The 15,501-nt window shown below is 38.4% G+C and overlaps 1 protein-coding gene across 7 annotated transcripts in view; it reads right to left on the bottom strand.

The window, feature by feature from the left end:
* Positions 1-15,501, bottom strand: part of DLEC1 (DLEC1 cilia and flagella associated protein) — a 66,397-nt gene that overhangs the window by 36,704 nt on the left and 14,192 nt on the right. For 5 of the 7 annotated variants that reach the window (XR_006888534.1, XM_046660459.1, XM_046660473.1 and 2 more), the window contains exons 4-6: positions 14,092-14,357; positions 13,648-13,868; positions 12,737-12,815 (exon numbers count right to left, since the gene is read on the bottom strand). Coding sequence is in view for 6 of the 7 variants with exons in the window: in XM_046660459.1 (XP_046516415.1) it covers positions 12,737-12,815; positions 13,648-13,868; positions 14,092-14,357 (566 nt within the window). In the remaining variant the exon portion in view is untranslated. Of the gene's footprint in view, positions 1-12,736; positions 12,816-13,647; positions 13,869-14,091; positions 14,358-15,501 lie in introns of those variants that run through there. The other 2 variants (XM_046660463.1, XM_046660491.1) reach the window with 2 other exon arrangements.

The raw sequence follows: 15,501 nt of genomic DNA on the forward strand, positions 1-15,501 counted from the left end.
ATGCAGTGGCATCACAATTACTAGGGCTTTCACCCACAGTCAACTGAAATGTGGTGTAGGTGGAGCTCAGGCGTTGAAACATGTGGTAGCTATGGTGGTTGCAAGGTCTGGGGCTGCGATAATTATAAGGATTGTGGAGTGGGCTGGCTTTCCTTAGCAGCACTGGAAGCCTTGGAGGAAAAAATGATAGGCTTAGACCAGCCAACTGCCAACTCAAGGCCCGCTGTGAAGACATTCCTTGCATTCCTGGGTTACACACAATTTGCTCCTGGTATGTGTGTGTGTTTCTTCTTGCTTGATTTGGTTTGCTGTTTTTTACCTAGTATTGCTACTCGTATGTTCCTTTTTTTTCCAAATGTCTCTTAATTTACCAAAATATATGAAACACATAAACCCCCTGGCTTACAAGGCCCAGGTCTCTATTCCCACCAAAAGTCTTCAGACCACAGCTCTCCCAGCCTGTGTCGCATTCTGCTCCCTATCTCAGGACAGGGCAGCTCTCTCGAAGCTCCAAAAGGCTGCGGAGTGCCGGGTGTATCTGTGTTCTCAAGCAAGACTGGCTTATGTTTTTCATTTTCATAGTTCCTCATCTGGCTTTGGTGTCAAGGTGACATTAGGCTCTGTCTTAGTCCATTTGGACTGCTCTACAAAATAGCATGAACTGAGTGGCTTATGAACAACATAGATTTTTCTCACAGTTCTGGAGGCTGGAAAATCCAAGATCAAGGCCCCAGCATGGTTGTGTTTTGGTGAGGGCCCTCTGATTCATCGCTGGTGCCTCCTCACTATGTCCTCAAGTGGTGGAAGGGGCAAGGGATCTTTCTGGAGTTTTATAAAGGCAGTAATCCCATTCCTGAAGGCTCCACCTCAGGACCTTAGCCCCTCCCAAAGGCCCCAACTTCTAATACCATCATCTTTGAGGGTTCGGATTTCAACATATGAATGAGTGGGCAACACAAACATTCACACCATAGCAGACTCACTACCTAAAAATCAGGATCCATTCCCTCTTTTTCTACTCTCTGAAAAAGTTCAGATACAATAGGGCTTAGCTTGAATGTTTGGCGGTATATACCTACATAGCTAAGCCTGGAGTATATTTTTGGAGAAAGTTGGGGGTTTTTTATAAAGTTATTTTCATCAAAGTTGGACAGCCACATAAAGAGTCAAAGAGTTCTACAAGGTTTTGAAACTAGAAATCCTGCCCTCTTCCCTGCACTCCCACCCCTGCCAGGTCCCACTCCTCAAAGGCAAACACGTTTTCCTCCTTTAGCTGATTATTTCGGAATTTACTTTCAGGTCTCCAAATAGCATGCCTTTTTTTTCTTTCAATTTTAGGCATTAATTATGGATGGATGATATGGATATTCTTTCTTCTCCCATATCCAAGTCACCCCGTGACATGCCCTTCCTCTCCTCCATTTTCCCACTAGAAGTTATATCCTGTCACTGGTTAGACCAGTAATTAATGTCTACATTATTATTACTATGTAGATGCTATTCACAGCTGAGCAAGAAGTGATTCCTTTCTTTCTCTTATACAATTTTTGTTTTTCCTGGAGTTAACAATCAACTAATTATTTTGCTTGCTATATACTTATCAATAATTCACTCTCTCTCTACTGCTCTACAAATCTCTTCCCAAGGTGTCCAGACATATCAGAGACTCTTATCAAAGTCACCCTCACAAATAAACCTCTCCTAGAGCCTTCTGACCTCTTCCAGTCTGGGCTGGTTGCCTGCAACACTTATTGCTAACTATAATCCAGGACAACCCCTGCATCAGATTTAAGATACATCCACAAGTTCTTTGACACTCCTCCCATTGAGAGGTGAGGTCTATGTATCGTCCCCTGAGATCTGGGCCAACCTTAGTGACTCACCTGTAACCTAGAGCACGCAGAGGAAGCAGTGCCGTGTAACCTCCAAGGTGAGGTCATAAACAGCGAGGCAACCTCCATCTGGCTTGCTAGAATACTCACTCAGAAGTTCTGATACTCACCTTTAGCTGCCATGTGCAGTCTGATTACCCTGAGGCAGCCATTCTGCAAGGAGGCCCAGGCCACATGGAGGAGCCACGTACAGGTGCTCTGGTAGACAGCCTCAGCTGTCTACTGACACCCAGCATCAACTACCATGTGAGTGAGAATGCCTCAGATAATCCCAGCACCCAACTTTCAAGCCAGCCCTAGGCATTGGCTTTTACCAGCTTTGGACTCAAACATTGTGGAACAAGCCATTCCCATTGTGCCCTGTCTGAATTTCAAATCCAAAGCATCTGTAAGCATAATAAAGGGTTGTTTTAAGTTGCTAAGCTTTGGGGAATTTGCTTTGCAGCAACAGTAACTAGAAAACTCAACCATTATTAACCTGGGGATTTCCTTCTCCTCTCTCGGATGTTGGATCTCTCCTTTCCCACGTACCATGCCTTCCTCTTCCTTGGATTACACACTTCTATTAGGGGAGCAAGTTCCCTAGGAGTTTCCTGAGAAAGGGTACATGGGACATAAATGTTTAAAGACTTCAGAAATTTGAAAATGTTATTATCCTTAAACGTTACAGTTTAGCTAGGTAAATAACTGTTATGTACACAGTCACATGCCCAAAATATGCAAGGTGTTTTTCTAAGGGACATCACTAGATATAATTAAATTTATATAATAGACTGCAGCAGATTATATTTTTCCTTTGGGGAGGCTTGCCCTGGGGAAACCAGCTACTGCGATCTGAGGAAGGGAAGGGAACTAGCTGATGTGGAAAAGCCTTAGGGAGAGGCCCACCAGGAAAGGAACTGAGGTCTGAGCTGAAAGCCAGTATCAGGGACTGGCCCAGTGGTGCAGCGGTTAAGTTCACACATTCTGCTTTGGCAGCCAGGGGTTCGTCGGTTCGGATCCCGGGTGCGACCCATGCACCGCTGCTCAAGCCACACTGTGGCAGGCGTCCCACATATAGAATAGAGGAAGATGGGCATGGTGGTAGCTCAGAGCCAATCTTCCTCAGCAAAAAGAGGAGGATTGGTGGCAGATGTTAGCTCAGGGCTAATCTTCCTCAAAAAAAGAAAAAACAAAGTTAAAAAAAAAAAAAAGAAAGCCAGCATCAACCACCAGACCTGTGAGTGAATGAGACTTCAGATACTTCTGGCCCGCAGTCTTCTGGCTGAGACTCCAGACATTACAGAGCAGAGATAAATTGCCCCTGCTGTGTCCTATCTGATCAGTGGTTTGTTTTACACCACTAAGTCCTGGGGCAACTTGTTACATAGTTATAGCAACTGGAACACGGAATACATTAAAAGACACAGCAGTGAAAGCTGCCCTAAAAACCATGCCAGAAAGGACCATTTCAAGTATTTGTTTTTTTCTATCAAGTACTTTTAACCACAAACGCTATTCTTAAGCTCCAGAACATAATACATGTGGGATATACACCTCCCACTTGATAAATGCCTGGAATCCCGCAACTGGACGTCCAGTCACCATGGAGAGAACTGACCCTGAGGCTCACTAAAAAGCCACTAGATGCAGAGATTTCCAGAAGTAGAATTTTATCCCAAGATTCTTCAGATGACTGGGGGAGAAGGGAGCTATAAGCATGGAATGGGAGGAAGCACTGTGGAATTAACTGTAATTAGAGGTGAAGTCGTGATTTTAAACACATACGTACCTGTGTATGGATATGTGTGTGTATACGTGTACACACATGTGTATGCAGATATACGCACATATACGAGTGGACCCATGAAACTGCTATTTTTCTCTAGCTCTGTCCATTGAAAGCACCTAGAAGTGAAGATACCCTGGATACCCTGAAAATAGCACCTCTAGTGCTTAGATCTTGGTTTCTAAACACCATGTGCCACTAAAAGGAACCAGGGAGTCTTAGAAACTGACTCCAGAACTGGAACAAAGAGAGCACAAGATGAACCTGAAACATCTTGTAATGCCAGATTGTAAGGTAGTACTCAAAAAAAATGCTAGGTTGTGTCAAAAGAACACAGGAGACAACCTGGAAGGCTTCCGCTGGACAAATCTGGGATAATTTCAGAAGCAAAAGGAATATTGACTTTAAATGAAATAACTCATTTTAGGCTAGACTAACACAACGTCATTATCTACAATGATTCTTAATAGATGTGTGCTTGAATATCGGCCAAGAAAATGAACTCTATACAACAGCCAATAGATTTTACAGTACCTGGGTACACATTTTGAAAAAGATGAATCAATCAAGGGGAAGAAAACCAACTACTTCACTAAAATTGACTAAACTGATCTTTCAGATGTAGTCTGTCGATTAGATCTACACCGAGCAAAAAACTGGATATAAAATAGCTCCCAAGTGTTTCTTACAATATTTATCATTACCCTCCTATATTTCGTTCTCCTCCACTGTTTGATATTCAGGTGTTTAAATGTTGCTATATTCTGCCAATATCAAACTGACATGCAATAATCATTCTGCATCAGAGACTAAAGCCCTTATGGTTAAATCCTCTCCTTTGCGAACTTTTGACCAAAATGGGGGGAGCTGAGAAATTTTCATGAGGGAAATGGTTCAGATATGGACTAAGACAGAGGTACTAACAAAGGACACTGGAAGACACAGTATGTCACATATATTCCATAATTAATTTTGCAAGGTTTTCTGGAAAATTCACTTTTAAAAATGCTGAAATTGTTTTCACACCCTTATTCTGCCTGCTTAAGGACAGACTGCCCAACTTCCCTCTTTGCTATCCCCAAACTACGCAAACAAGATTCACTGTTCCCAGACTAAAATTTTTTTCTCTCCTCTCTGTTACAAATTCTGTTTTTGCCTTTGTTCACTGACAACAGTGTATTGACGATTACTCCTCAAATGAACCTGCAGATAACTAATTCCTCTGAATTATTCTCTGACAACATCTGTTAATAAATCTTCCAATCCATGAATATAGCATATTCCGCAGCATGCTGGTAAATGTTTAACAACTAACTTGGGGGTAGGGAGAGCCCTGATTTGATAGTGTTTGCAGATTTCTGTGGTGTAAAGACTCCCATTATGGTTGATTTCAAGACACTAATGTAACATCACTGAACACAGAGTTTGGAAGAGATGTGCATGGTCAGCTCTCAAGAGCTAATACAACCTGGCTCCAGCATACCACTGGGTATATCTATTCATCTATTTGGGTCTCCTTTAATCTTTTTCAATTATATTTTTAGTTTTCTGTCAAAGTATTGCACATATTTATTTAAATTTATTCCTAAATTTGATTTTTTTAAATGCACTGTAAATAGTATCATGTTTTAAATTTATTTTATAATAGTTTGCCGTGGCACAAGGAATAAAATTGGTTTTCGTATACTGACTTCACGTGAAGACTTTTAATAAATTCACCTGTTAATTCCAATAAGTTATCTGTAGGTTCATTTAGGTTTCTAGATACACAATCATGTCATCTGTGAATAATGTTTTATTTTTGTAGATACCTTTTATCAAATTATGAAAGGTTTATTCTATTCCTAGTTTACTAAGAGTTTTGAAAAAATTATGAGATAGTGAATTTTGTCTGCATCTATTGAAGATAATTATGAGTTCTCTCCCTTACTGTGTTAATGTGGGAAATTATATTGATTGCTTTTCAAATGTTAAACTAACTTCGCACTGCTAGAGCAAATCAACTTGGTTGTGAGGTTTATCATTTTTACATAAAGCTGAATCAGTCTGCTAATGTTTTGTTAGGAATTCCAAAGTTCTGTTCATGGCAAAGTTTAGCCTTTCTTATAATAATTCTTTTCAGGTTTTGGTATCAAGCTTATGCTTGTCTCACAAAACAAGTTGGGTTGTATTTCCTTTTCTTCCATTATCTACAGAGTTTGCAAAAGATTGTTGCATTTCTTCCTTATATGTTAGAAAGAATTCACTGGTGAATTCATCAGGGCTGGAAATTTTATTTGTGGAAAGGTTTCTTTGCAGTTGTTTATTTAAACAGCTATATGGAGATATAATTCACATGCCACACAACGCACCCGTTTCAAGTGTTTAATACAATGGTTTTAGCATATTCACAGAGTTGTGCAACCATCACCATAATTTAATTTTAGAACATTACGAGAAGGATTTAAATTACAGATTCAATGTCATAACATATGATTGTTCTGGTGTTTTATTTCTTCTTGTATCTGTTTTGTAAATTGTATTTTCCTGAAAATTTGTCTATTTCATCTACATTTTCAAATTTATGGACATAAAGTTGTTCATAAACCTCTTGTTATCTTTCTAAAGTCCACTGGATCTATAATGATGTTTTCTTTTCCCCTGATATTGGTAAATTTGTACTTTCTTTTCTTTTTGATCAGTTTTGCTAGGGATTTATTGATTTTATTAATCTTTTCAAAGAATTAACTTTCGGCTTTGCTGATCCCATTGCATATTTGTTTTGTATTTCAATAAAATTTGTTCTTGTTTTTATTATTTTCTTCCTTCCACTTTCTTTGGGGCTTAATTTGCTATTCTTTTCCAATTTTTGAGACATATACCTAGATAATTAATTTTCAGACTATTTCTTTTCTAACATGTGAATATAAGTCTACACATTTTCCTCTAAGCATGGCTTTAGCTGCATCCAACAAACTTTGATGTGTCATTTAAAAATGATCATTCATTATTTTCTAATTTCCATTATGACTTCTTCGACTCATGAGTTTAGTAACGAGTTGCTTAAATTACATATTTAAGGAGCTTCTAATTATATTCTTGTTATTGGTTTTGATATAAAGTCCACCAGGTTTGAACTCTGTATGCTTTTAGTCCTTTAAAATTTTTTTATAATTGCCTTATGACCTACCACATAGACAATGTGGTAAGTGTTTCACGTGCAGTTTTAAAAGAAAATGTATATTGCAATTGCTAGGTATACTGCTATACATAACTCCATTAGATACACTTTGTTAATTATACTGTTCAATTCTTCTATATCCTTACTGATTTTTTTTTTGTCTATCTGCTCTTTACATTTGAGAGAAAAATGTTAAAATCTCCTACATGTTTATTATCATATCTGTTTTTCTTCTAGTCTTGCAAAATTTTCAGGCTAAATCATTAGTGTATACCAATTTTAAGTAGTACCTTTTAGATGAAATTTTTTTAACCTTTGATCAGTATGAAATGTCTTCTCCCTCCCTCCCTTCCTTTCTTTCTTTTCTTCTTACTACTAATGCTTCTTGCCATAGAGTCTACTCTCCCTGATATTAGTATAGCCACATGCGTTTCCTTTCGCTTCAGGTTTGTCTGCTATATCTTTCCCCATCCTTATATGTTCAAACTTTTTGTATCTTTACTTTTAAGGTTATCTCATATAAGCAGTGTTTAGTTGGTTTTTGGTTTTCCACTCAGTCTGATGATCCTTCTGAGTACTTAGTCCATTTACATGTCATGTAATTACGATAATTTTGGGTTTAAATCTACCATCTTTTTATTTTCTATTCACACTAGCAGTCATGTTCCTTTTTCTCTTTCTTGCCTGCCATTAGATTAATCAAGTACTTTTTAAAATCCATTTCCCCATCTATTAGCTTGTTACTTTTGTATTATTTTACTTTTCAAATAATGATTAGCTCAGAGGTTACAACAAGCATCCCTGAATTATTAAAGTTGTCCTAGAAATTAGCACCTATACACTTCCAAGATGATCCAAGGATCTTAGAACACTTTAAATCTACTTACCCCTTCCACTTATGGGGTACACTTGTCATGTCTTTAATTCTACATATATTTTAAATAACACATATTATTATTATAACTACATTATTATAGTTACTTTATATTTAATATTAATTTACTTTCCTCCACAAACGTACCCTACTGTTGCTTTTCATCCCTTCTTGCATTTCTCTGCTTCTATATGGTATCATTTTCTTCTGACTAAAGAATTCCTTTGGTGCAGGTCTTCTGGTAATGAATTATTATCTGGTAATGAATTACCAGTTTTTGTTTGTTGAAAATGTCTTCATTTTATCTTCATTTTTGAAGAATATTTTCACCAGGTTTAGAATTCTAGATTGAAAGTTATTTTCTTTCATCACTTTGAAGCTTCCATTCCAATAGTTTCTAGCTTCTTTTATTTCCATTAGAAGGTGGTGGGTCTTCTTTCTCTAAATGCTTTAAGTTTTTCTCCCCACTTTGGTGGGGCAGAATTTTACTATCATGTGCCTGGGTATGTTTTTATTTTATTTTATTCTTCTTCTGATTGTTAGTGCTTACTCTGTGGCTTGATGTCTTCACTACCTGTGGATCATTCTCATACATTATTTTTTCCCAAACTGGTTCTGTGCCATTCTCTCTCTCTCTCCTCTCTTTCTGGTACTTCAGTTACACAACAGACCTGTTTACTATGTCCCACATTTTAAAATTCTATTTTGTGTAATTTTTCATCCTTTTCTTTATGCTTTAATCTGGATAATTTCTACTGACCTATCTGCAAGTCTTCTCTTCATCTGTCTAATTTGCTACTAAGCCTTTCTAGTGAGTACTTAGTTTCAGTTCTAGAATTTTCATTTTTTGTATATTCCTGTTCTTTCAGGTTATCTAGTTACAATACTGCCATAGCTGGAAGTCTCCCCAATACACACACACACACACACACACACACACACGGAGATATATATTTTTTTTCTTGAGGAAGATTCACCCTGAGCTAACATCTGTTGCCAATCATCCTCTTTTTTCGCTTGAGGAAGATTAGCCCTGAGCTAACATCTGTGCCAATCTTCCTCTACTTTATTTGTGGGTCACCACCATAGCATGGCTGTCAAGTGGTGTAGGTCCATGCCAGGGATCTGAACCTGCAAACCCAGGCGGCCGAAACAGAGTGTGCTGAACTTAACCACTATGCCTTGGGGCCTGCCCCGCCAATACACACATATTTTTAATGCTTTATATTGAGATAATAATAGATTTATAAGAGTTCCAAAAATAATCCAGAGAGTTCCCATATACTCCTCATGCAGCTTCCCCGTATGTTAACATCTTACATAACAATAGAACAATGATCAAAACTGAGAAATTAAGCTTGGGACAATATATTAAATAAACCATGTGGGCTTTTCCAGTTTGTCCAGTAACATCCTTTTCCCATTCCTGGATCCAATCTAGGATCTGAAATTGCATTAGGTTGTCATGTCTTCTTAGTCTCCTCCAATCTGTGACAGTTCCTCAATCTTGCTGTCTATGACCTTGAGCCTTTTAAAGAGTACTGGTCAGTTAATGTGTAGAATGCCCTTCTAGAATGTCCTTCAATTTGGGTTTGCCTGAAGTTTACTCATGATTAGATTGAAGTTATACATTATTTGCAAGGGCACAAAAGTGATGTGCCCTTCTCCGTATTTCATAGCAGGGGTATATGATATTGACCTGTCGTCTTAGTGGTGTTGTTAACCTTAATCACCTGGTTAAAGTGGTGTCTGCCAAGATTCTCCATGCTACAGTTACTATTTTTCCTTTGTAATTACTAAACACTCGGGGAGAGACTATGCAATTATCCGTTTCTGCTTAAAATTTTACCCACTAATTTTAGCATCTATTGTTATATCTTACCTGCAGACTTGATTAGTGTGATATCTAACAATGATCTCTTATTTCTCTCATTCTTTCTATATTATTAATTAGAATTCTTCTGTAACAAAGAGTTGTCCCTTCTTCCCCACTTATTTATTCAGATATTTACTCATATCACTATGAACTCATGAATATTTATTTTATTCTTTGGGTTACAATCAAATACCATTACTATCTATTTTGCTGCTTGAATTGTTCCAACTTTGGCCATTGGGAGCTGTGTCCTTTTGACACTCCCCTCCCCATCTCTCTCTCTCTTTTCAGCACTTCCTTACCTTCTGGCACCATTAGATGCTCTAGTTCATCTTATATTTTCCCAGCCTCAACCCTAGAATCAACCAGCTTTCCAAGGAGCCCTGGTTCCTTTTGTTGGAGAACAGTACTTAGCAACTTAGATCTGCTACTGGGTATCACTATTTCCATCCCTCTCAGTGCATACAAGTAGGAAATCTATGCAAGTGCACTAATCTACACATTGACATACATCTATATTTATTCTTGTATCTATCCATCTGTGTGTATGTGTAATACACACACATACACACATATTTTTAACCCATGAATCCATATTTATACCTCCAACTACAATCTAGCACCATAAAGTTCATTCTAGCATTCCCCTTTTCCTTATTGTAACTTCTTTCTACAACAGTGAAAAACATAATTCTTATTAATATATTTTTTTAATTTAAAAGGCTTCATCAATATCAATACAAGTTTATAGAAAAAATGATACCATAAATCCTTCCCTGAAACTATGTATGATTCTCTGTGCACCATGGGTGGCTTCTTACAGTCATATGTACTCAATTTTACAAAGTCATAATCATTACATTGTACTTTGTTTAATTTTAATATTATTTTACATATACTTCCCTATATATATTTTAACATTTCTTATGTTTAGGAACCTTCTAAAAGAATAAATACCTTACTAATCCATTTGTGAGCTGTCATTCACCAACTTACCAAAACTCCTTGGGAAGTCATATATATATATATACACACACATGCATACACACACACACACATATATGTGTATATACACACACACACGTATATATATATATATATATTTTTTTTTTTTTTTTTTGTAGAATATGGCACCTTTCATTTGTTCTTGATTTACCTTATCAGGATAGGTAAGGCTGAGAGGTAGACCCATATAATCAAGCATTTGCATAATTCAGTCAGCACATATTTAGTGAGGACCTACAATATGCCAGATACTGACAGTAAAATGATAACACAAACCCAGAAATAATTCTTGGCCTTGTTGACCTTATGGTCTAGTGGGAAAGATAAATATAAAATTGTGCCACAAAAGAGCAAATGGTACAAAAAGAGCCTGCCTTGAGACATTTAATCCAGTCAGGAAAGGTCAGGGTGATTTTTCAGAGAAGTGACAACTAAGCAAGAGGAAAGGGCTGAGCAGGAGGAAGCTAGGCACAGATGGGAGACTGTTTCATGCAGGCTGTGTGTGCCTCACCCACAGGCTTTCACAGATGGCACCTTCAAGTCCTGCAGATAAATAGCTTTCAGATGTCCCTGGGCAGCTCTCCCTGTGCCCCATTCTGCTCCCCAAATGAAATTATTTTAGCTCCCTTTCTCTGAGTCCTTGCCAGCTTCTCCAACTGTCTTTGAAATGTGATAGCCAGACACAGACATCCAAAAGAGAACACATAACTGTTAAGTTCAAGAAGTAAACAAAATGCTTTCCTTAGCATATAGGACTGACATATTTGTCTGCCTGTGCCATGGGTGGTTGAGAGTTCCTAAGGAGTTATGGATTGGCAAATGCTCTTTAAACTGAAAAGTGCAATCCACATGCGTGTGAAGGGAGCGCCATCATTAGGCCTAGCTGTTTGCACCTGGTGAGCAGAGTTGGCAGCTGCTTAGCTTGGTCTTGATCTGATTCCTCAGGATGGTGGGAGGCTAGCATTAAGAAGGAAGCTGGGAAAAAAGAACGGCGAAAGTCTCCATATACTGTTCTTGGGGGATTCGCTGGATATACTGTTAAGTGAAACCAGCAAGGAATAGAGGACAGTAAGAAGGAGAGGGGGTTCAAATATATCTACATACTTGCTTATGAGTCCAAAAAGAAACAATGGAAGAACCCAAAGTCATAGAAATAGTTATCTGTAGGAGTAAGGAGAGTACAATGAAGAGGGGACAGGAATAGAAGTTAAAGTTTACTAAAACAGAAAATCACAGCTAATAAATGCAGGAGGAGTAATAGAATTAGAAATCACCATTTTGTAACTCCTAATTTAAAAGAAATAGATCTAGGCAACAATCATCTGGGGCTACTAAAACCATCATCAAATAAAAGGCTGATCAGAATTTTATAAATGAGGAATCAGGCTCACAACACCTGAAGCCATTCATCACTGATAACGGGAAAACCAGAGATCAAGCTCCTCCCGATGGGACGCAAGAAATACACGGCACCACCAAAGTATGCTTGCCGAAAGAAACTGAACGTGAATCGAATCAAATGCCTATATATAACTACAAGTTTATAGAAAATAAGACAAAGGAACATGTTTAATGTCACCACAATAATGCAATTAGCCAAATCCAGGATGTAAGAAACAGCAGTTTCTTCAACAAATAAATGGCATTTTCAAAAAGTAGGAAATGGAGGAAGATTACGAATTAAAGAATAAATAAGAGATATTTCAACCAAATGCAATGTTTGATTCTGATTCAATGAAACCAATTATAAATTGACTATTTCTTTTAACAAATGGAAGAAAATTAGACATGGATGGATATTAGTTGATATTAAGGAATCATTGTTAATATTGCTGGGTGTGATAATGCTTATTTTTTAAAAGTTCTTATCTGCTAGAGATACTGAAGTATTAACTGAAGAATGACCTGACATCTAGGCTTTCCCTTAAAATACTCCAGTGTATGCATGTGCACACAGACACGCACACAGAGAAGTGGTGGTGCTAACAGATGGAACTAGATTTGCAGAATGTAGATAACTACTGAAGCTGAGTGAGGGGCACCCAAGGGTTCGTTATAGTCTTGTCCCTAGTTTGGTGTATGGTTTTAAAATTCTATAATAAAGATTTTTTTAAAAAGGAAGCCGATGGAGTGGTATTGGTAAAGAAACAAGATTTTTTACCTCATAAACTGGCCCAATTTCATAATCTGTGAAAAACCCAATTGATGGCTTAGCTAGAAACACTGGAACATCATCACAACTGTGGGAGGCGGAGAGGGGGAGAAAGGCTGTTAGTTTCATCCAAGTGATGAAATGTTATATAATAATTGATTCACGTAAAATAAACACATCCAAGCCAAAGATATTCACAACATGTCATTTGTTGTGTTTTGTTGTTGCTGTTAAAGGTTATAAAATAATTTTACAGCATGAGCAGATATTTATGAAGATACTGTATGTAGCTGCATATTTCATTTCAATATGCACAGGAAAAACTCTGGAAGCTAAAACATTAATGTGTTAACTAGGTTTTTAATATAGGTGCTGTTTTTCTTTGCAAATATAGTCTTTTCTAATTTTTTTTAATAAAAATATCTTATTTGTCTAACAAAGAAACATTAAGCTTTAAGTCCATTGAAACTATGAACCCATGAAGCAACTCATTCCTTTCATAAAGACAATTTCTGAAATATAGCCAAGGCACTCTCTTAAAGAAAAAAATCACAATTCATAGTAATTATTTGTAATTAATCAAATTTTAAACATTTTTATGTTTAAGTTCATATTCCAAGACATATGAATCCAATGGAAGGAGCACATAGCTATAGAGATCTCTCCCGTTTGAACCAGACTATTCAGACATAAACAAAGAGTCAACACTAATCCTTATTCCTCAAGACCCTGGCAGGTCAGAAAAGTACAAACCCTGGACTCTGGAAAATGTCCAAAGGCCACCCCTGCTATGTTCTGATACTGACACCCTGCCCTCCAAAAATCTAGAATCCTCCATGAGCCAGACCAGACCCAGGACCTTCTGGGTTATACTCTAAAGGGTCAGATTTTCTGAGAATATGAGTCAGGCAAAGACACACCTCTGTCCCAGCTCTTCACTCTGGAATTCTCCTATTAGTGCTGGCTTCTTTGGAGGGAAGAGAAGAGATTTGCCTCCATGCGGAGTGTTAGGAGGGAAAAATCGAGGGTTTTTTAGGAAGCGGTTTCGACTCTCCATTCTGGCAAGCAGACGTCGCTCCCATTCTCTCTGTGGCATACGTAAGTGGTTCATCCAGTTTTTATTCTTTGGTGGACTTGCTTTCTTTGAAACACAAAAAGGTAGAGAGTCAATGACAGGCAGAGGGACTGTGTGTGTTGACATCTTGGCCAACAGCATAACCCACACACAGGCGATACAACCTCTCCTCTCTTGTTTCGCTGTGGACCCATCACAATTTCTTGTGTCATCTACAACTCCTTCCTGCTCATCATCTCCCTGTCCCCACTGCCTACACACACCGCTGTGCACAGGCTTCAACACTAACCTTGGAAGTTTCTTTGGTCTTGAGTTTGGCCTTTAAAGATGAGTCCCATGTCAGGCTGTCCACAGTGTAGTCTAACTGGTCTTCAAATTTAGTGACTGTCTTCCTGCATGAAGCTTCAGACTCCTTGCTCAGCTCTTTCTTTGGGATGGAACGCTTCTCACAACTAATTGTCAGTTTTGCATATCCAGGGACAGAGGTGCCTATGGCACCAAGGAAACAAATTAAATGACCGTACCAAGGTGAGGAGGTGGATGTTTCTAAGATGACTAAATAAAAACACCAAAGCCACAATTAGCTTGATATCTTTTTCTAAACTTTCATATTTACTACACCAGATGTAATTGCTCTTAAGCACATAAATTACTCCTGGAACTTATTCTAAGGACTTAAGACTTAGGACTAGAGCATTTGTTCAGTTGTCAAACACGGTCAAAGAACATGAGCAGACCACTGTCACACACACACACGTACACATACCCCATATGTGAACACGCTTCTTAAAAAGTTCACATGAGGGATCAAAGTTTGTATTAGCTTTTTATATCTATAAGACCATCTCTAAAAGGTTAAATGAGAACATTCACTGCTAGCAAGAATGCAATGAAACTGGTACCACCACATATTTCTAAGCACAAGGCCTGGTAAATCCTCAATACATGTTAATTCCACCTTATTTATCTGTATGAGACAATGAGTTTCCCACTAAAGTACTAAGTGGCTTAATATCTCATGATCCCTGATTCTGCTACCTCTTTCTGGCCTGACTTCTCTACGTGGCTGGGGCTGCCAGTGGAACCGTTTCCTCTTCGGCACCCTCAATTCTCTGGATCCCAATTCTTCCACCCCAAACACCTTTTCAACTCCAAAGCCCCAGAGATCATCAAAGAGTCCCACCAATGGGGGCTGCTCGTGAGCTTGTCTTCTAAGCCTGGCACCACAAGGCCATCCTGAAGCTTGGCCACAGGAGCCACACAGTGACTTTTCCTGATCCACACAGTGACTCTTCCAAAAACCTACCTCCCTGCTCAAGCCCACAACCCAGCCTTCCACCCCACTCATTCTCAGAAGATCTTGCTTCCCATATCACAGGAAATTGGCCCAATGTCACACACACATACACATCCTTCTCTGCCTGCCTACCCTACCTTCCCTCCAAATTCAAAAGATAAAAAGTCGTGCTTTTCCTGTATGGGGTATGGGAAAACCCAAAGGTCCACATCTGACTCCATGAGGAATTTGCTCCCTTGCCTATCAACGTCTTCAGACCCTCCCTCTCTTGGTTTATTCAACTACATTTCTAAACATTTTCACATCTCTTGGCACAGAGCAACTGACAAGAACATCATATTCCATGTTGAGGAGTTGAGACTTTTGTCTTGCAGTGTTAGGGAATTAGTAAGGAAGTGGCGT

This window comes from Equus quagga, chromosome 1, assembly GCF_021613505.1.
Source record: "Equus quagga isolate Etosha38 chromosome 1, UCLA_HA_Equagga_1.0, whole genome shotgun sequence".
Classification (NCBI taxonomy): domain Eukaryota; kingdom Metazoa; phylum Chordata; class Mammalia; order Perissodactyla; family Equidae; genus Equus; species Equus quagga.